Source organism: Apis florea, unplaced genomic scaffold (assembly GCF_048593485.1).
Source record: "Apis florea isolate Af1SG1 unplaced genomic scaffold, ASM4859348v1 contig_2293_pilon, whole genome shotgun sequence".
Taxonomy (NCBI): Eukaryota; Metazoa; Arthropoda; class Insecta; order Hymenoptera; family Apidae; genus Apis; species Apis florea.
The window spans coordinates 2379164-2400731 of NW_028256554.1; the positions used below are offsets into that span (position 1 = coordinate 2379164).

At 47.1% G+C, this 21568-nt stretch overlaps 1 protein-coding gene across 1 annotated transcript in view; it reads left to right on the forward strand.

Annotated features, from left to right (window-relative positions):
• Positions 1-21568, forward strand: part of LOC100863339 (uncharacterized) — a 247090-nt gene that overhangs the window by 39015 nt on the left and 186507 nt on the right. The window contains 1 exon segment of the mRNA XM_086903552.1: positions 277-447. Coding sequence (XP_086759678.1) covers positions 284-447 — 164 coding nt within the window. The 5' untranslated portion in view covers positions 277-283.

Below are 21568 nucleotides of genomic sequence, written 5' to 3' on the forward strand. Positions count from 1 at the left end.
TTTTGTCGACTACCTTTTACGTGACTCGTTTCCTCGTCGCAATTTCTGTCCTCTCTCTCTCTCTCTCTCTCTTCTATCGCGCGTCCAGGAACGAGAGAGAGAGAGAGAGAGAGAGGGAGAGATACGCGCAGGTAGGTAGAAATCAGTCGAGGGAAAGAAACAAAAGAATAAAATAAAAAAAAAAAAAGAAAAAAAACGTAGAGAAAGAAGAATCCGCGAAGTTTTATCTGTGAGGCAGAAGGTCTGACAACGCGGGGCATTTTGGATTATTTGCAGAAACGACATGGATGTACGGACAGAGAGGCCTCGAACGGCCGGCCGGATAGCGCCGACCGGACGCGTTACTCCGACCATACATCAAACAGGTGGAGGAAGAAGAAAAGCGATACCGGTCCCGCCGCCGAGGGTGCCGACCCCCATGCCCACCGCCAACAATAATCAACAAAAGTAAGTAAATTATGTTCCCTGATAGGTCGTCCCGTTTTTTCCCTCTCTCGTTCGATTCGAAAAATGTATCATCCACCGTATCGAAACCGTGGCTGTATTTTCGCGAAAACGAACGGTGTCGAGGATAAACCGACCTTTCGCTCTACGAATCTAAGTATGATTTTTATATTTCGATGCGTATTGAATATTGGTTAGATATTAAAAAAAAAGGAGAAAAAGAAAAAAAAAGAAAAGAAACGAAAAAGAATTACTCGAACGCTATTCGATGGGTATTCGATGAATATTTGATATTGGCAGATATTAAAAAAAAGGAAAAAAAAAAAGAAAAGAAACGAAAATGAATTAATCGTAGGAAATCGAATCGAAAGAAATCGAATCGTTCGAATGGTTTTACGAAATTTTAATCTTTTTCTTTTATCAGAACTGACGCGTTAGCGCAGCGCGTACACGAAATCTCGATAAAATGATAAGATCCGCTCATGCCTGTCCCATCGCTCGTCCCGTCCCGAATGAATGGAACGCTTGTTACGCCGCGACTCGCGTATCAGTTTCCGGTGGAATACACGGTTAATATATATATATATATATATATTTCGATTCGACGTTTTACACGTTTTACAATTTAGATTCGCGTTGAAATATTGCAAGTGAGAGAGAGAGAGAGGGAGAGGGAGAGAGAAGGGGACGACGTCATTAAGTAAGTGGGATTTGGCGGAGAGTTTGGTCTCGACTGATCAAAGTTTACCGTTTAGCCACTACCTTCGGCCACTCCCGACCAATTTCAAGATGTTCTCGACCACGCTGTACAGCGTTCGGAGAGCGCGCAGGAATAGCAGTAATGTTGCCGCGTCCTCTTCAATTACATTACATCGCGGCCCTGTTCGATCTTGGAAAGCGTTCTTACGCGTTTTTACGCTTTTTAAAATCTCTTCTTCTTTCCCTAACGGAATGACGAGAATGATCTCTCCCTATCCAGCCTATAACACCACTTGGACGAAACGAATCGACACGAAGAGACACGAAGAATTCTCGATGGAGAATTTTTTTTTTATCATCGAAGCGAACGAATCGAAGCGGAATTGGCGAAGGGGGACGGGTAAAGCGACGCGATCGCCCCTTCTCGATAGGAGCGTGGTGGCAACTTTATCTTGCGGTTTAGCTGCAGGTTTCCTACTACACCTATATCTAGAAGGACTAGGGATAGGATATCCATTAAGCAGGGCGCAACGAAACACGGGAGGGAGTTGGATCCGTGTGATTAAAGTTCACGAAACACGAGACCACCGGCCACTTTACCGATCTCCTCGACCAATCTACTTCGACCACACGTTGGATCCACCCGGTACACGGATTTGCGGGTTCTTTACCGCTTCCTCCTTGCATTAACTCCGTGAAACGACCATCCGTTCCCTCTCCCCGGCTCGATCGTTATTTCTCTCCACCCCACCCCCTTCCACCTCCCCTGAGAAAGATTAGCAAGTCCGATTGCACGAAGGATCGCTGCTCGTCGTCGTTTTAATTGTGCCGCTTTTCAGTAGCTTGTTAACTAATGCGGATTATTAAAGGGGGAGGGAAGAGGGAAGGGGGAGAGGAACAGTATTCCTGTTCAGGTACACGACGGGTTGGAACACGACGGGGGAGGGAGAAGGCCGGTCAGACTCGTTTGTTACGTTCCGCCGCGACGAAGCTGTGCCGGCTGACGTCGGTGTTTCCCGATAGATATCCCGATGAAACGTATGTATGTATGTATATATGTGTATATATTATATATATAGAGTGCACGTCGCTCGAATCCACTTACCGAACAAGTCTTCAGTTTCGGGTTGAGGGACGGAATTCGAGCCACGTAGAAGACTACGTATTGCTAGCGATCCAAATTCATTTCCCGCACGTGTCCCCTCCCCTCCCGCGACGTTGAGATGCCCCGTCTCAGCGTTGCATACGTTACCACCCAACTCCGTGCCGCTCAACCACCGAACGTGCTCCTCGCGAAAATTAGCGTTTAACCCTTTTCCGCCGCGCCACTCCCGAGAGAGAAGGTTGCTTTGAAAGAAGGTGTTTGTTGAAAAAAGATCGGTGATAAGATATGTATCGACACTATATTTCCAGAGAAAGATACTCGATGTGCAATAACTCCAATCGTCGTACGCAACATCTTATGCAGACCGACTAGTAGTAGCTTCTCTTTTCTTTCGAGAAAGATGGAAATCGCGGTGTAAATTTCGCGACCGTTTTGCCGCGAATAATAAGAGCGTAGTAAAATTTTTCACTCGGGGGGGGGGGCGAGGTCGGTCGAGTTTTTGGTCGTGTTAGAGCTTGGTTCGTTTCTTCCATCTGGTATAATGGGAAGGAAGGAAGGAAGGAAGGAAGGAAGGAAGGTGGAACTGTGGGGTATGGAATAAAATTCAGCAAATTCCCCGTGTCGAGGTATCGCGGCGCGTTGGTCGATCGATGGTCGGGGGAGGGTGGGGTTGGTTGTTCAAATTTTTAACGAGTCTCGCAGCACCGCGAAATTAATTACTTAACGGCTGGAGTTTTTTCCACGGGTTGGAAATCAAATCCCCGCTCCCACTCCAATTCCGCGGGCTCGTTCTCCCCCAACTGTTTTCTCCGCCCGACTAACTGACGGTGTCTTTGTTGCTTGCCTCTGATCACTGTTGTGCCGACACTTCGTTAATACGCGATACTTTATTGGAACGTGACAAGTATCGTTGAAACGCGTGAAAACGAGGGTCAAAACGGGTCGGGTAAGAAACTCGCCGTTAATTAACGCCGCTCTATTATTTTTTCGGGTCGAGAGATCGATGCATTTCCAAAATGTTGCATCGTACGTAACGAGAGAAAGAGAGAGAGAGAGAGAGGGACGGAGGAGATTAGAGATCTACAACTTAAAGACTCTCGAAAATTTCTCTTGGTTTCAATCGTGTATATATATATACAAGTGATCGTAAGCGGATTAAACACGCATCTACGTGACTTCGATGCGTAATCTATTCTCGCGCGCCGCTTTAATACACCGGATTAATCCGCTATTCTATTAATCAGAGATTCGAATCTGCTCAGTGACGGAACCCAGTGCCTGTGAGTGAGAGAGTGTCATCTTAAAAGGAACGTCGAATCGATCCGCGCTCAACTACCTTTCAATGCAAACTAAAAACTCGCCGGATTAAAATCGTTTTTTTAATTTCAATTGGCTCGATTCTAATTATCCTTCTCTCGATCGGCCGAGTTCCCGCGGTTTCGCGGATGCTGCGTCTGCGCGAGACGCGATTCTCTCCCTCCTCTTCCCTTACCTCTTCTTCTTTCTTCGCGCAACCCCCGACGATCCGCCGCTAATACGAAAAAAGGAGCGGCGCTCGAATCGAACGATCCGGAGAAATTTCGAACGGGCCAATTATCCGAAATGTCCGCAACGAATGCGAATTTTTCCGGAAGAATTTTAATTAATTAGCGGAGCCGATCCCCCTGGCCGAGCCGGTGGTGGTACGGTACACCGCGTGGAACAGGCAAAGGTTCATTAGATCCTTCACCGTAGGCTGAAATTCTGTCGACCGCAGGGCAAATAGTTGGCCGCTGCTTTATATAAAGCAGACAGCAGCGCTGTATCAAAGAGAGCTACCCGTATGTATTCATTAGGCGGTATTTAGCATAGTTCCGATGGGCAATGAGAGGCGGAGAGACAGAGAGAGAGAGAGAGAGAGAGAGCACGGTCTCGGATTGGCGGGGTGGGCGAGTCTCGCTGCTTCGAAGAATCGTGAAATTTCTCGATGCATTTTCAGTGTCGGCAACTCGTAAAGCGGATTGTTCCAGGAAAGCTCTCGATCATCGTAAATACTCTCGAGCAACTCGAAATAGAAAGGATACGACGTTCGTAGCGTTGATTCGTGGAAAATTGTTCCCGACAAAAATTACCACTTCTCTTTGTTTAATTCGATTGACGAACGCATGGACGATTTTGCGCCGGATCGAAACTCTTAGAGAAGATGGAGGGACGACGTTCTTCGACAGATGGTTCGAATTGTTTTCGATTCGTATCGTAAATACTGGAAATGGCAACTGGAAATAGAAAGGGTATTAAAGGAAACGGCGTTATAGCGTCGATTCGTGGAAAATTTTGTGTTTTCGATTAACGATTAACGATCGACGATTTTGCCTCGAAAAATTAATCTTGGAGAAGATTGAACAAAGACGAGTTCCTCATAGAACGTCGAGAAGAAATAGAAAGGATACGATTCGTAGAAAATTGTTATCGGTTCACATGGACGATTTTGGACGTCGACTCTTAGAGAAGATGGAAGAACGACGTTTCCTTCTGGGACGAATGGTTGGAAGTTTTCGATTGGCGAGGCGAGGGCAAAGAGCGTCGTTTCGATTCGGCTTTTGACTCGCAGACGATGCGTTCAATTCTCGGCGATGGTTTTCGGTCCGCGAAAAAAGTTTGTCGGCCGGTTAATGAAGCGACACGGAGGCAACGTTTATTACTATTTACCGTGACAAGTGGGACGGAACCTAAACTCGCTTTTTCGAGCCCGTTTCTTCTCCTCTTCTCTCGTCAAAGGATCAAAGCGCTCCTCTTCCGTCTCTCTGTCTCGAGGATCGACAGGCACGCGCGCGTATTCATTTCTTTTTTTTTTTTTTTTCCACCGGCGCGCTCATTCGGACGCGCGCGCCTGGACGTTTCGTTGGAAAAGCGAAAAAAAAAAAGATAGATAGATAGATGGATAAAGAGGAATGCGCGGCAAAAGCGAGACGGATGCAACCGGAATCAAAACGATGGTGTAACCTGGTGGTATCGATCTTACTGGGAAAAAACGCAGCCGCTCGTAAGTTTTGCTCGTTACGTAAGGTTAATCTCTCCTCTCTCTCTCTCTCTCTCTCTCTCTCTCTCCCTCTATTTGTGCCCGATCTTTGTTCGCCTGTACATCATCCGTCCCGATCCCCATGGTCATTGCGTTTTATCCGTTCTCCTCAGCCGTTGGACGATGCACCCTTGTAATAGACTCCACTTTCCCCGCTCACTTTTAACGAGATTTGTTTTTCGCAATGTCCGACCAAAACCGTAATTGCATCAGCAATTTGCTTGTCTCCTCGAGGGCTTACGGGCTCATTAGCGGCGATAAAGTCGGATCCTCGCTCCTTGTTTCCTCGTTTTAATAAATAATTTATCCCTTCGCTCATCGATCGCTCGGATCGTCTAACGTCTCGACTCGACTCGAGAGAGAGAGAGAGAGAGGAGGATTACAGACGGAGGAGGAAAGAATTTCGGTCCCAAAAAGTCGTCCCCTGATCGCGTTATCGCGACGACGGATAAGAAGAGGAAGGGATCGAGTCGATTGGATTCGATCACACGTGGCGCACGCATCCTCCTCCTCTCCGAGGATGGCGAGTCGAGATCTCCTTTCAACCGCGCGCGAATCGCCCGCCTCGAAAACGCGTGGAGCGATTTAACGAGGCGGATTTGGACGGCGACGAACGAGGGAATCTTCGAGGGGGCGTATGGGAACTCGGCGGCGGCACGATCGGCGCTGTATCGGGGAACGAAACGCACGAGGAGGCAGGGAGAAGAAGAGGGAGCCGGTGGGGTGGGCGTACGCGGAAAACCGGGGTCAAAAGCCCGCAGAAATTTTCAACAAAGCCGCTCATTGTGTTGGCGAGCGGCAAAAGGGGTGGCAAGCCACGTACGTATAATGCTCGTATGGCGAATTCCGTTCCTTCCCTCTCCTTCTCGCCACGCTCACGCATCACGTTGCGTATGTACACCTGTCGTAAAAATAGCATTGCAGGTAAAAACCTGGAAGAGAGACGCGCTCTCTCTCATTTGCCTTTCTCTCGCCGCGTTTGTCAATCGCACGACTCGACTTCGATATGCATGCACGCGTGTATATAACGGGGACGATGGTCGTGCGAACGTCGCCTTCTCCCTCGCCATCGCTCCACCGCTAATTTGACACGCGTTGTAATATTTCGGGCGTATCTCGCTCGACATAGATCCCGACTCGAACCGAATAATTGATCGCGTTACCTGGCCGGAAAATATTCCCTCGCTCGATAAACATGGAGCATCGTAATTTTGAAATTTTAATCGCTCGGTTTCGGATCGTGGTCGATCGGTTAGAGGGAACGAACGAAGGAAGAGTCGGTACGAGCGCGGTGCTTCGTCGAACTTTCGATACATCTGTATGTACTTTTTCCCTTTTTTTTCCCTTTTTTTCGAGGGAGGGAGACACCGTTTGACAGATGCTCCGTGATCCCGCGTGCACCGCCCCTCGTTACCGAATCTCTTCCGAACCGACAGGGTCGCCGATTTCAACCCTTCTCCGCTCTCTTTCCTTTCATTTTTTTCCCCTCTCCTCGCCCCCTCCTCCGCCGACTACTCGTCGCACACCCTCTGTCGCGCTTTTCGGCCCTTTAGAAAGCTGTGAACGCGTGATAATCGAGGACGACGCTTCGATTGGCGCGATCTCCTCCCACCTTTGTCGACTGTCGAACCGTTATGCTATAACGAGTCAGCCACGGTTTAACTTGGTTAAAGTGGCTGCTGGTTAAAGAGAACGTAACGCTTTCTCTTTCTCTTTCGCATCCACGCTCCTTTCATTGGCCACGTATCCCTCCAGTCAGGATTTCGTGGTGTATCCACGCGTTTCGTCGCGCAGGTTCACCCGTTCCGGCCTCTTCTCTCGCCCCCCTCTTCTCTCTCCCAGAAATAACATCGATGACACTTATACGTATCTTCTCTCTCTCTCTCTCTCTCTCTCCATCTCTGCCTCCTTCTTTCCTCGTCTGGCTCTCGTTTCACGCGGCGCGGCAAATTTATTTTATTCGGATGCACGGTAATGGGCGCGTTTCCCATGGAGCTCGCGCAACCTCTTTTCGCAACTCTTTTATCGGGGGAACAGGATCGATCTTGTAAGAGAAAAGAAAGAGGGGGGGGGAGGCGAGGAGGGGGAAAGATTTATTCGCAACGAGTTGTCGGTGTGTTGAGATCTCGGGCGTCGTTTGTTGGCCAACGTTTATTTTACAGCATAGTTGATCAGCATAATTGAATCGATGGAAAGATTTGCGAAGCCGGATCCAACGATCCTGTTTTATCGGCGCGCGATACGATTGCATATGTGTCCCGTGTCTCGATTAGAAGCCAAGTCGTATCTCGATCTGGTGGCGAGTCGGGGAACCATTGGACGTCGGGACGCCCGCCGCTTCCAGACGTCTCCGTTGGTGGGCGCCACTCTACGCTCGCTGCGGGGTAGAGAGCCCACCACGGATCTTTTCATCCCTCCGCGTCCACTCGGCGCCCGACCTTCGAGGAAGCTGGTCCGGACACGCTCCTCGAGATCGAACCGTCGCTGTTGATCGACTCGTGGTACAATCCCGCAGGATTAAAAAAATGTAGAATCATTTTTTTACGATCTTTCATCATTTCATCGAAGAATGGATCTCTTAATTGATGCGCGATAGGATTTCAACCATCTTCGAGGAAATCGAATCATCGCTTAATTTATTAGCTTATCAGCTTAATTTATTATTTATTAGTAAAATCACAGAGGATTAAAATGCAGAATCATTTGGAAGTTTCTTTTCTACGATCTTTCACCATTTTTGATCCGTCGAAGAATGGATCTCTTAATTGATGCGCGATAGGATTTCAACCACCTTCGAGGAAATCGAATCATCGCTGTTAATCGAGTTTATTATTTATCAGTAAAACCCTAGAGGATTAAAATCGAAGCAAAAAGGTAGGATTACAACGAATCGTAACAAATTTGTCGAACGATCGCGAGACATATCGAACCGATTGAGACATTCGGACAAATCGTTTCTTTTGCGACAGCTTGCGGCTGTGCGATAACGAGTTGTCTTTTTTATCGATCCGGGGTGTTCTCGATCATGGAGAAATTACGGGAGCGGTTACGAGTAGTTAGTTGATGAACGGTTCTCAACCCGTGGAACGCGTGGATTTATGGACTCTGAATCTCCTCTCTCTCTCTCTCTCTCTCTCTCTCCTTCGACGGTTACTCTCAGTACGGAATCGCATCGCAATTATCCGTTATGGTGAATAGTTTATCGAGAGACGGTAGGGTCGTTAACCTAATGGAAACGGCGTTATAAGGCTCGAGGGATCGATACGGTGCACTTGGTCGATATCCTTACCTTACAGAGGAAGGGGCGAAGGAAGCGGAAACGGCACGATCGCGGGAACAATGGAGAAAATCCCGAAAATTTCTCCAATACCAGCGGGTGTACACATTTTTCTACTCGAATTGTAACGGCCGATCGGGATTATATTGCATCGATTGGCAGGATCTCGTTTCCACCGCCGCCCTAAACCTTTTCTCCCGAGATTAGAAACCGGTAACGCTCGGCCAACACCGAGGGATCCCGTTATTCGGCCATTTACCGGCCATTTTCCACGCCGCTACGATTACGATCTATCACTCGAAGGATCGCTTTTCGATCGAATATCGAGAGAGACGAGATACTTTTTCAAATCACTGTCGCGGGGATCATGATAATTCGAAAGAAGAGGGTGCAGGTGCAGGGACACGAGGAGAAGCGCGTCAGAAAACGCGTCTGATTTCCGCGTAGCACAAAGTATACCCTCGTCGAGAGATGCGCGCCAACTTTTTTCCCCCTTTTTTTTTTCTTTTCTTTCTTTAAAAAAAAAAAAAAAAAACGAAACGAACGTTGCAGAGAAGCTCGGTCTCCTTTTTATCGACGAAAATTTCACGACAGCGGGGTAGCTCTCTACGACGAGATGCTCTCCTCCTCCCGTCGAGTTCGAGATTTTTCCGCTCGACCTCGTCGAAAAACCTCGTCGCCGCTTAACCGATTTCGATCGGCGATCGAAAATCGCGCGACGCTCGTTAACTCTCGATTAAACCCTCTCCCGAAGGGAGGGGAATATGTCGGCGAATAAATATTCACAAAACTTTAAAAACGCGTAGAGGAGATCCTCCAGACGCGAGAATTCTCTCTCTCTCTCTCTGTTCGACGCGGTTGCGTAATCGATAACGTAAATGTAGCCGGCACAGCGTCACAGTTGCGGCCTAGATGATGGTCGTTAACGCCGTCGAACATAATTATTTATAATTTATTTAATATCCATGTTTTAACGACGTTAATTACACGGCGAAGAGGGCGGCCAACGTCGCCGTAATCATCCCTCGGGACCCACGTTCCGATCCACCTTCTCTCTCTCTCTCTCTCTCTCTCTGTCTCTCTCTACACCCTTTCAAACTATCCGCGCGTCTTGATAATCACTCGGTTCCACTCGGCCGAAACAATCGTTACGAACGAGCGCCTCGCCTCCTCCTCTGACATACCTGCCACGCACGAAACTCGTCTCTTTCTCGTCACGTCGTCTTCAATCTGTAAAGCCGCGTGTTTATATTCGAACGACCGTAACGAGAGTCGGTGCGAAATTGACGCGCGTCCCTCGCGTCTTAGCTATCCATAATAAACGTATCCCCATCCCTGGCGATCGCGTGGGTGGATCTCCTTGGATCTTCCTTTGTTGGATCCACCCTCCTCTCTCCGGTCACGCACGGATGGTAAAAATGGACGAGTTAGCCGTGACTCTCGAAACTCGACTCGACGTACGTATGAGTAATCGACACCGCGGTTTCAACTCGACTCGGTGGGTGTGGAGCGGGTGGGTGGTGGAATTATCATCCCGCGGACGATCCTATCGTTCCCAACCGATCCGAGAGAGGCAGGCGCACGGTTGGAAACGAAGGGAAAAGGGAAAAATCGTTTATCGGTCCGCGTAAAAATTGGAAAAGCAATTTTCTTTCCCTCTTTTCTCTCTCTCTCTCTCTGTTTTCTCTCCGATTTCACCTCGTCGAGGTGTTTCTTTCGATAAGACGTAGGTGTGATCAACATTGGCGACGCAGTATATATATATATATATATATGTGTGTGTGTGTGTAAAATTCCGTGATTTACTCGCCTTCGACTTTCGGCCGACTTTCCCCTATCGAAGATAAATTGCGGGCGGCACTCGTATCGGGAAAAATAAAAAAATAATTCGCGTTTCGCTCTTCTCCAGCGGGTGAAAACTGGATCGAGCACGGTTAACGAGGATCGCGTTGTAACGACAAATAAGCCGACAACGAGCTTATTATACGCCGTTCCCCCGCTCGAAGAGTGTCCGGTTCATTATCGGTGGCAGGAACGGTTGCATCTTGGAGCGAAGGAACGTGTTACAAATGGGGGGAGAGACGGGATGATAGGTGGTTAGATAACGGGGCAAATGAAATTGTCGAACGGAACGGCGGTCGAAAGCGAGGGATCGAATTAACGATATAGGCGCTCCTTCGTGAGAACTCTCTCTACGGTGCAGGTAGCGCTGGGACGCGTCTCGTTATTCTATTTATCTGGATAATAAATCGCGATACGAGGTTTTTACGATGGCGGATAGCCATCGTGTCGATATCTATAATCCAGTTAATGAACTTTTACTTGGAATTAGAATGGAGAATGGTTCTAAATTTAGGCCATCGCCACTCGAAGTCGAGTTTATTTAATTTTGTTCAAAGTTCACCCTTTGCACTCGAGGGCCTTTCTTTGCTCAGTTTGAATACGATTTCACGTATAAATTAACGTGTAAAACTTTTACATTTTAATATTTTTTTACGTATCTTCTATCTACGTATAAAGAGAGAGAGAATAAGGTTGAGTGTGAAAGTCTATATCGTTGTTTCGTGCGATATTTTTTAATGATAAAGCAGCTTGCCAAGATGCTTGGTTTGTCAAGGCAAGTATCGCGATGAAATATCGTTACAAAACTTACGTTAACGTGCTCTCACGTTTACATTGCCTTATTCTTATTTTCTTATACCACATCTCTATTTTCATCGATATTTTTCCTTCTCTCTATTGTCAATTTCTAAATAGAAATAATTTTCGTCATTTAACAACGAAAAATCAAACTCATCTTCGCTCGAACTAATCTCAGAAACTTTGAAAATAATACTTCTATCGCCACGATTCGTCAAACTCGATCATCTCACGATCTAATTTCATGAAAATTTGATGAAAAAATTTCTAACTTATAAGATTATGCATAACTTAGGAATCCATTGGTGAAGCGATATTTAAAGAGAGTCAAACGCAAATAAATAACGTCGCCGTTGGAAAGGTTAACCGTGATCGCGAAGAGCGATCGTCGTTCGAAATTTTTCTCCAACTCTCGTCAGTTCGTTGGTCGCTCCCGCGAAGAAAGAAACGGAATACTACATTTTAATCCATAATTCACGTCTCCATTGTTATTCACGAGATGATTTAACGAGGCGTTTAAGGAATTTATACACGGCGGCGGTTGAATATATCGATCTATCAGGTGTATCTCCCCGCCAGAATAGAAAGAGAGAGAGAGAGAGAAACAGAGAAAGAGATACACAATAGCCGTATTTTCGCGATATCGTCCCTTTACTCGCCGCGTATTTCCGCGTAGCGAGAAATAATCCTTTGTGCGCGAACCAAGGAGATAATGCTCGCGCTTTTAAGATCTCTCTCTCTCTCTCTCTCCCTCCTAAATTATTCTTATCTCGGCAGCGAGCCGACGTTTCGTATATCTGTCCCCGCGATGACAAACGCGCGTTTGTCCATTATTTTATCGGCGTCGAACAAACAACGCCGTTTTCGAAAATCGCCGCTTCGAACCCTCTCGCATTGTTGCACTCGCTCCTTCTTTCCCCCTCTCTCTCTCTCTGGCGTTTGTGGGAAACAAGGAAGGGTGAGAGGGGGACAATCGAAATCGCGATCCTCGCGCCGGATATATTTATCGCCGGGTGGAAGATTAAATAGCCGAGTAAATAAACGGTAAATTATCGCGAAGGCGGCGGCGCGTGGCGTGCTATCGTCGATCCGATTCGTAATTTATCGCATACCGGTTAGTTTCTCCGATAAACACTTTCTTTCGGACGAGGTCGTGGTTGGATTTCGACGGAGGAAGCGAGGCTACGAAGGAAGGGAATGTGAGACGCGCGTGCATTGTGTCGGCTCGCGCGAGTCTCGTGGGATGAGGATCTCGTGCTGTCTGGAGAACGTCCTTCCCATCCACGTACGCTACTGCTACAGACAGAGAGATCTGTCTGGTGGAGGTGGAAGAAAGGAGGCGGACTTTACTCTCCGCGCCAACGATTGGAAGCGTTAATTTTTCTTTTTTCTTTTTCAAGCGGTAGTACGCTCAACCCTTTCGCTACTAGGCGAGTCTATAAGATCGCGTATCTTTCTTTCTTTCTTTATAAACGCCATCAAAGCAACGAACAGGTATATAATTTCTTAACCGGCGATAATGGAAACTCGGATTTTCCCGGAACGCACGTGTGTCTCGAGAATCGTCGTCTCGATGATCGATGACATTCTTTGGAGAAAAGGAGAAAGAAAGAAAAATAGAGAGCACGCGGAGAGTCGGTCCCGTTGGAAGAAGGACGACGCGAAAGGAGTCGTAACGACGACGAGTTTGGACGAGTGGGAGACGTGTCGCGGTCGCCGCGAGAAGAAAAATCGTCGAGGTTGTTAGAGGCCTCGTTCGCATCCTCGATCCACGTCGTAAATCTTGTTCGACCGAGGTCGCGATCGGATGGAGAAGATTGGACGATATCGATCGATATCGCCTTCTCATCGTCTTCTCATCGGTATGGACGGATTCAATTCTCGCGCGATGTCGATGGATAAGCGGCTCGTGGCTCGGCCGATTTGTCATCGTAACAATGCGATGGCGAGACAAATAACCCGTGTCTTTTTTTTTTTTTTTTTTTTCTTTCCCCAAGATCCGTATCGGTGGCCGGCATTTACGACATCGAAGCATTGTTCGCCGCGGAATCGGCGTCCCGTGGCGAAACACGGGATATAAACGCGCGGCAATCCTTCACGGTTGGCTCAGTTTCGATTCGTGCCCGCCCGATATTCGATAATCGACGTACGCGCTTCACACCTGGATACTTCTTTTATGGAAGTCCGCGTTATCCTCTCCGCCCCTCTGTGTGTTTCCATTGCGAAAATCCAACCGCGAACACGCGATTAGGAGCGCGGTCCGAGCGTGTCGTCGTTCGCCTCAAGGTGAAAGCGAGATTTCGTCCGAGCCGAAATCCCACGCTCCCCTAGGTGAAATATCCTAAAATTATGCGGTAATATCTGGGAACGACGCACGAGGGTGGGACCTCCTCGGCTATGGCGACTGCGTCACCTGCGAGAAAGGAGCGCGGGAGGAGGGCAACGAGAACCAAGGCCACCCTCCGAGTCTGTGCGCTTTTGCCTCCCTCGGCTCCCCGCGGTGAACATTTTCATAAACTTGCTCGTAATAAAGCATATTCGTATTCTTGCGCCGCTATTCCCTCCTCCTAGGGCGGAGCTCGCTTCGTCGTATTAATTATAGTCGAAGAGACGCGTAATCCGAATTAATTTAAACCCAAACTTTCTCGAGATCTCCGTTTGATTTCGATTCGAAGAGAGAGGGAGGGATTATTTTAAAAATAATTTCCCGCTCGAATTCATCCACAACGAGGAAACCGTGTCACGGAATTAATTCGTACGTGACGGGGATGAGAAAAAGGAAACGTATCCGTCGAACGTTCGAGATTCCATCCATCCTCGGTCCATGAATATGGATGAAAATTTGTCAGCTTCGTCCCCGTTTTCTCGATCGCGATCCTCTCCTTCGTATCGTTGATTCGACGTTACGCGGTTGGATTTATTCCACCCCACGTTTTAAAAAGGGTGCGCTCGATTCTCTTCTCGGCGTTCTTCCCCCTTTATTTCGTCGAGCCGCAACGACCACTTGTATCGTAAAGACGCGACCATTCGATCATAATGATGCATAAAAGTTTTCCACGTTGTCGACGACGATCCGGCTTTATGGATGAAGCGAAGAGGGTGAATCGGAACCGGTGACCGGCGCAATGAAACGTTGCGTCTAAGACGCTGTTGGACGACAAGACAACGCACTTACGGGATCCTCCTATACGAGGAGAGGGCAAAACGTGTGACTGTTCGCAACGAAACCGTGTTCGCTCTTCGTTTCGTTTCGAATAATAAAAGAATCGTCCTCGTTCTCGTTCGAAGGAGATTGGCCGGGCGACGAGATTGCTTTTCCTCCCCCCTTTATTATTCCTTTCTTTATCTCGAAGCGCATCTCCATTTTTGTCCACTACACGCGCGATAATACGCGCATCGAGGGGATCCGTCTTGGAATCGTTTGGAAAGTTTCATCGTCGAGTCCGCCGCGAACGAGAATGGTGGGCAACGGGCGGGAAAACGGACGAGAAAAGTAGTTGTCGGCGAGCGTTAACGTCTTCTCGGTCAGTGGCTCGACCTCCCCTCGAGAGGAAACCATTTTCCAGCAACGAGATTCCCCGAACCGGACAAAGGGGGACCCGATGTCTTTCCAAACTTTCCGCGCGGGAGCAGGAAACAGAAATTCGTGTCGTAACCTCTCTCGTGGAAGCGTTACGTAACCGCCGAAAAGAAAGGGAAGATGTTGCATCGAGAGAGAGAGATGCGACAGGAAAAGAAGGGATGATAAAAATTGAGAAGCAAGCGTGGAGAGGTCGTTTTCGACGTTGTATAAGATGTTCACCTTAACCTCGCGTTATTAAGGCCGCGATTTCCAATCTGGCAGAACTTTTTTTAATAAAAAATTAATGTTCATAATTTCTACGAATCACCGAAGCTCACCGAATAAATAAACGTCATATCGTAACGGTACGTATTTTTTCAGTGAAGTAATGTTTATTCCTATTTTTCTTACGTTTTTATACATTCATTTAATTCCTATTAAAAAATTATCCGAAGCGGAAGATTTTAAAAATGGCAAAACGCTGTTTCTGTGATGCTAAAGAACCGCTAGTTGCGAATGAAACAATAACCTCAAATTTAAACTCGTAGCTGAGGCGTATTGCGATACGCGGTTGTTGTTTTGTAGAAAGGCGTAGTAGCGTAAAACCCTTGTTGATTAAGGTGAATCGTTAAGGTAACTCTCAATTATCCGTTTTATTCGTTAACTTCGTGTTTTTATTATCGTCTCGTATTTTTCCTCGCGTAAAATTTTTTGGAAAATTCTCGTCGCAGCCTGGAATCAAAGAGAGCCGTCATCGAGGCTTTCAACCGAAGCGATTAACCAAATTGCCGAGCAATTAATCGAGAAACGTCGCGCCCCCTCCCTCCCATCGCTTTGTCGTCGCTCTTAACTCGACGATCCTCCGTCAATTTCGATCCATCTCGTCTCGAGACTCTAGCGTCGATCGAATTACATCGCGGATAGAGAGTGATAGAGAGTGAGAGAGAGAGAGAGAGAGAGAATAGGCCGAGGAAACGTTCGTTTCGCCCTCTTCCCAAGAAAAGCCTATTGCGTATGAATATAAGTGTATTATCATAATATCACGCCTAGGGTGGGCGCCTCCTCTCGTTCGATACCGCTTTGGGGCTCGAAATCCCGGGGACTTGGAAGGGAGGGAAGCCACTTTTACAAGATGCGTATGGATGGAAATCTTGATAGGTATCTCGTGGAATGTACGGCACGTTGTCTCGAGGAGATTGAGCAAAATAAGCGTCGATGTACGTGTGTATGTGTATATATATATATATACATTGTCTGAGCACATACTTAACGTGAAGTATGCCGATGTTCGTAAGAAGAAGTGCATACCTTCGTACATATATTACGTATCGCGTGTACGTCTACACGCTCTAACACGGGTACAGACATTTATTCTTAAAAGTATTTCAATTTCGTACGAAGTTACGTACGATTCTCTTTAAATTAAGTTTAACGATTAATGCTCGGCAAAATTTGAAAGTTTCTCTTGAAAAGCGAATCCTAAGAAAGTGAAGCGAGTGTTCGATTCGAGAGGGATCGATCGATCGCAAGCGATGAATATATATATACTTTCGATTTAATTTTTCCCACGATTGTATCGAGAAGAATAAAAACTTTCTACTAGATCGAGGTACAGGCCAACCTCGATAGATCTGTAATTTATTATCGGCCGGGAAACAAAGTCTGCCCGGGATCGTTAATAACTTTTCATAAAATTGAAATATCATTATCGATAAATCCGTCGTAGCACGTAACTATGAAACGTAACGTACGGGTAAAGATAGAGAGAATCACGCGCTGTATAAAAGAGGCGCGGTACGAAGGCGCATTCGCTCGGCCCGTGACAAATGAATCAAAGGATAATCTAATAATTTAGATGGGGAGATTACACGCCGGCAAAAGTCGCGTTTAAAGCTATACGTGTACCGTGACGCTGTTACTCGCTCCTTTATGGATACGATTCTCTCTACTCTGCAGAAAGATATATATATATATAGAGGGAAAGGTTTCGTAAAGGTTCGTGATACAGGTGAGCGGCGCGCGAAGGATTAATTCAATTTCCACGTGGATTGGATGGCAGATGGAGCGTGGACGAGTGGAATACACTCTTGGGGATTGATTATGTTTCTGGACGGGAGGTTGAAGAAGGTCGGTTGGACAGGTCGGCGAACAATGCGATCCCGATCGTATGTATGTATGTCTGTCTGTCTGTATTTATGCCTGCCTCTCTCACCGACTCGATTTGTTCGTCGATTTAACTTCGTCGCGCCTTAATTAAACGCGGCACCTCGTTGTTTCGGATAAAATGTCAAAGGATGCCACTCGATGCGGCCAGCGAGGGAAAAGAGGATCGCTCTTCGACTCTCTTTACCTATAGAGAGAGAGAGAGAGAGAGAGAGGGGGGGGGATACGAAGGAGGAAAGAGGTATCTGCGCGGGGCGATCTAACGTTTCGAGGCACAACAAACATGTGGCGGCAATTGTCCGCGCGCAAGGAGGATATAGATCTGGACAATATGCAGATACAAGGGAGAAAGGGGGAGGGGAGGTGCCCCCTTCGCTAATGGAATAAATAATGCGGAACGGAGAAGGCAGTCGCCCCTAACTGCCGCTCCATTGTGCTGGAAGGGCTCGCAGGAATCGGAGTTAATCGTTTTATTATGTCTTCTTCTTCTTCGGCTTTTCTTACTTGGCTTGGAGAGAGAGAGAGAGAGAAAAATTGGCGGATAGAATTGGCGGGACGACCGATTCGGGAGAATTGGAGCGGACTTTAATTACCGAGCCCGAAACGACAATGGTGACCGATTGGTTCGTTTCGAGACGACGAACGTTCGATAATTTCGACCTGGCGAAACAACTCGTTCCCGAGCTGATCTTCCTCGACTCGCGTGGAAAATAGAAAGATTCGCGAATTTAATAGCTTTACCCTCCCCTAGGATCGGGATCGTCTTTGATCGAACATACTTATGTATGGTAAACCTCGAAACTGTAAAAACCTCGTTTCGAGTCCCTCCCCCCGTTGAAGGCGGGCGGGGGAGAGGGTAAATCAATGGATTTCAAAGCCATTAGTTGCGGATAGCGGAGTTTTTACTAGGCTGGCCCTCCCACGGGTGGTTCGGCTACCGAACACGGGTTGGAGAACAATGGGCCACAAATCACCGGTTGGGGAACCGGCTAAATCTCGTTTCGCGAACTCTCGAAACGCGGCCACGTAAGTCCTAACGATACACGGGAATAAAAGAATCGGTTTCTTCGTCTCGTCTGCTCGCACCTTTTCTTCCCCCTCCGAACGCAGGAGAGGAGAGGAGAGGAGAGGAATCAATCCTCGAGCGAATAAATGGGTTCCTTTTGTTCCATTCCGAGATCGATCCTCTTTTTTTTCTTCTTCTTCTTCTTCTTCTTCGATTCGGTCCTTTCGAGCAGCCCTGCGACGCGAATCGAAACGAGAACGAGGCAGAGCGGGGGAGAAGGATTTCTCTCAGTTTTATCGCCGATTATTCGTCGTTTCACGCGCCTCTCGACTTAACGCGCAACAACAGATCCTCCGCGGATCTGTTTCACTTTGTCGAGTTTTACCAGCCTTTGCTACGAGAGACGAGGAGAAAAAACCGCGATGGAGAAATAAGAAAGCGGTGGAGAATCGATGGCGGACGGATATGAAGAGAGAATACGGTATCTCGGACGATTATCGTTACGATCGAGACCTGCTACCAGCCACGATAGCCAACTCTAGTATCTCACTTACAATAGCACGATATTACAGATCGGATATTACAGATATTTGTTCGATACGACGGGAGAAGTGGTGGACGGAGGACGACGTAAGAGAAGAGAGAAGAAGTAGGAGGAAGGGTGGAGGCTGCAAGAAGAAACGAGAAGCGGCAGAGGGGGCTGCTGGCGTGCCGATACGATCTGATGCTCTGTTTATCGCTCGCCCCGCTTCTACCTGCACCCTTCGTTTAATTTTCATGGAGTCTTTATCCGACGGTCTTTAACCTCTTTGCCGTGTCTCCGGGAGATCGGTCGAAAGGAGGAAGGGAAGAAAAGAAAAAAGGAGGACGCGAGTGCAAATGCCACAAACCTCGTTCCGATGAATATTAACCTTTTGCGTTCCAACGATGACTCTCACTCGGATCGATGCGCCAATTCGAACGGCGACGATATTCATTCGCGTTTGATACTTTTTTCGCAAAATATCGCTTCGCGAATAGATTCCTTCGCGTGCAAAGGATAAAATATACTAATATACTTACAGAAAAGACATGGAACAACATTTATCGCGATATTTGTCTTGACAAACTACGAGGACTGCATCTTGCAAAATTACTTTATTATTAAAATATCTGTATCGAATATTTTGTATATTCAACTTTATTTTCTTTCTTTATACGTAAACATACGTAAGATATTTAAATAGAAAAATTTTATACGTTGATTTGCGCGTGAAATCGTTTTAAGTTGAGCTAAGAAATTCATGGAACAGGTGCTGAGGAAATGGTGTGGATTCGTTGTTGATTCGGCCGAGCGAAAAAAGGTCGGATCAGCAAAGGGTTTAAGGATCGGGTATGTCGTTCGTCGAACGAAGCGATAACCGTAATGCCTCTTCGTACGAGAACGTTTACGCGTCCCATTCGGGAGGAATACCGATGTCTCCTGTCACTTTTATCCACGGAATGGAGTGTTGCCGACGAAGTGACGCCGCGCTGAGATACGCAGAGACGAAAAGATAGAGGGAGGGGAGGGGAGGGGAGGGGGGTTAAGAGAAAGACGTAGGCTCGTTCGACGAGATCGTATCGCGCCTAGGTTGACCCAATGGTAGATCGATATCCGCGTCTCTTTACGGATTTACGAGTCGTTTTATCGTCGCAAAGACGACCACGCGCCGCGAGATCGGATGCCTGTCGCTTAACGATTTCGTTCTGGACTTTACCCGGCTTCAAACGCCGAGGATCGAGATCACGAATCACCAATTCGTTGGAACTCGCTATCGATCGACTCGCTCTTCGTTTCTTCCTTCCTCCCCTCTCGAGGATTGCGTAAGATTTAGGCCCGCTGGTGTAAAAATTAGTTAACTTTTTGGCACTCGAAGCCAACAACTTCACACCCGTTTTCTTAGCTTAATTTAAAACGAATTCACGCACAAATTAACGTATAAAACTTTTGTATTTTCATATTTTACGTATCTTGATAAAGTTGAATACGAAAGTCCATTATTGTTTTTTTATGCGATATTTTAATAATAAAGTAATTACCAAGATTCCTCTTTGTCAGGGAAAATATCATAATAAAATGTCGTTGCAATCCCAATAACGTGATCACATTTAACGTGTTCATCTATTATTCTTATTTTTCACCTTCTCTTACTACATCTCTATTTTCCTTCTCTCAATTTCTCTCTCTCAAAAATCAAACCCAAGAATTTATTCGCGAAGCGATATTTTCCAAAAAACCAAACGCGAATAAATATCGCCACCGTTCGAATCGCCGCATCTCGATTCGAGTGGTGGACGATCGTCACCGTTGCAAGAGTTAAAACTCGTTCTCAAACACCCGTTCCTCCTCTCTCTCCCCCCCCCCCCGTCCCTCTGTCCCTGCAAAGAAGTTCGTAAAAGTGGAGGCGAATTCCAATTTCTTGCTACGACGACTCGAATACCCCGACAATTTCCACGGCCAAATTGAGTTTGTTACAGGAGCGCGAAAATGGGGGGAAAATTGTCGAAACTGTTGGAGGGCGTGGACGTAAGAAAGTCGTCGTCTCGTTAGCCGATAATAGCAGGCATCGGGAACGTGCGAACGAGGCTTGGGGGCGCGTGATCGTGTCTGATCCCCTGCGCTTCTCTCACGAGCGAGCTGCCTCGATCCCGCGGTTCGAAACCGAGCATTACCGAGCATTACCGCGGCGCGCAGATCGTTTACTCGAATGCGCCGCCAGGCCCGATTAATACACACGGCTTCCCTTTGCGGAATGGATAGAGACGCGGTTAGGTTCTCGCGCCGATTTACATATCGTCGGCCCACTTGTCTCCAGGCGTGCACGGCCTCGAATTACCGCGAAAATCGGGGGACGCCGCTACTTCCCCAGATACCTCGATAACACGCACGCGGGTTACGTATACTGCTTGGAAAGAAGTTGGAAGGAGGGCCTAAGTCTTCGCTTCAGACGCTTCGTTTACGATCCTGACACGTTGGTACGCGATAGTAGAAGTAGATAGAACAGTGTTAACCCTTTCGAGCGATTACAGTCGATCTGCATAAGATGCCGCGTATCGAGTAATACGTTTCTTTGGAAACGTAGTAGCATCGACGCTTCGTTTTTATCGTCAATTTTCTTTCTCGATAAACATCCTCGAAGGAACTCGAATTGCGAGGCGGTTTTGGTGACGATCTTTCTCGAGCATTTTTGCTACGGCTAAGATGGTAAAAATTGTTTTCATCTGCGAAGTTGAGATAATTTATTTATCCACCTTATTCGTTACAATTATTATCTTATCATCTACTCGAATAATTACATTTATAAACTAAATCTATCGTAATTGCAAATCGTAATTGGCCTTATTAGACGAGAAATGAAAAATACGTTAGAATTCTCTCGATTCCGCGCTAACGAATAATCGAGGCTTAAATTAAACAGAGGCCTTGGATCGGTATGCACTCGACGAATGCCACGATAGAGACAAAAGTGAAAATAGTTTTCTTCCATCACGTGTCGCGAGATGTTTGCGATTGAGAAAGAAAGAAGACGGGAGTTAATATAGGAAAGATCGTTTTCGTTCGAGAGGTAACGTCTGCTCGATACGATCGAATA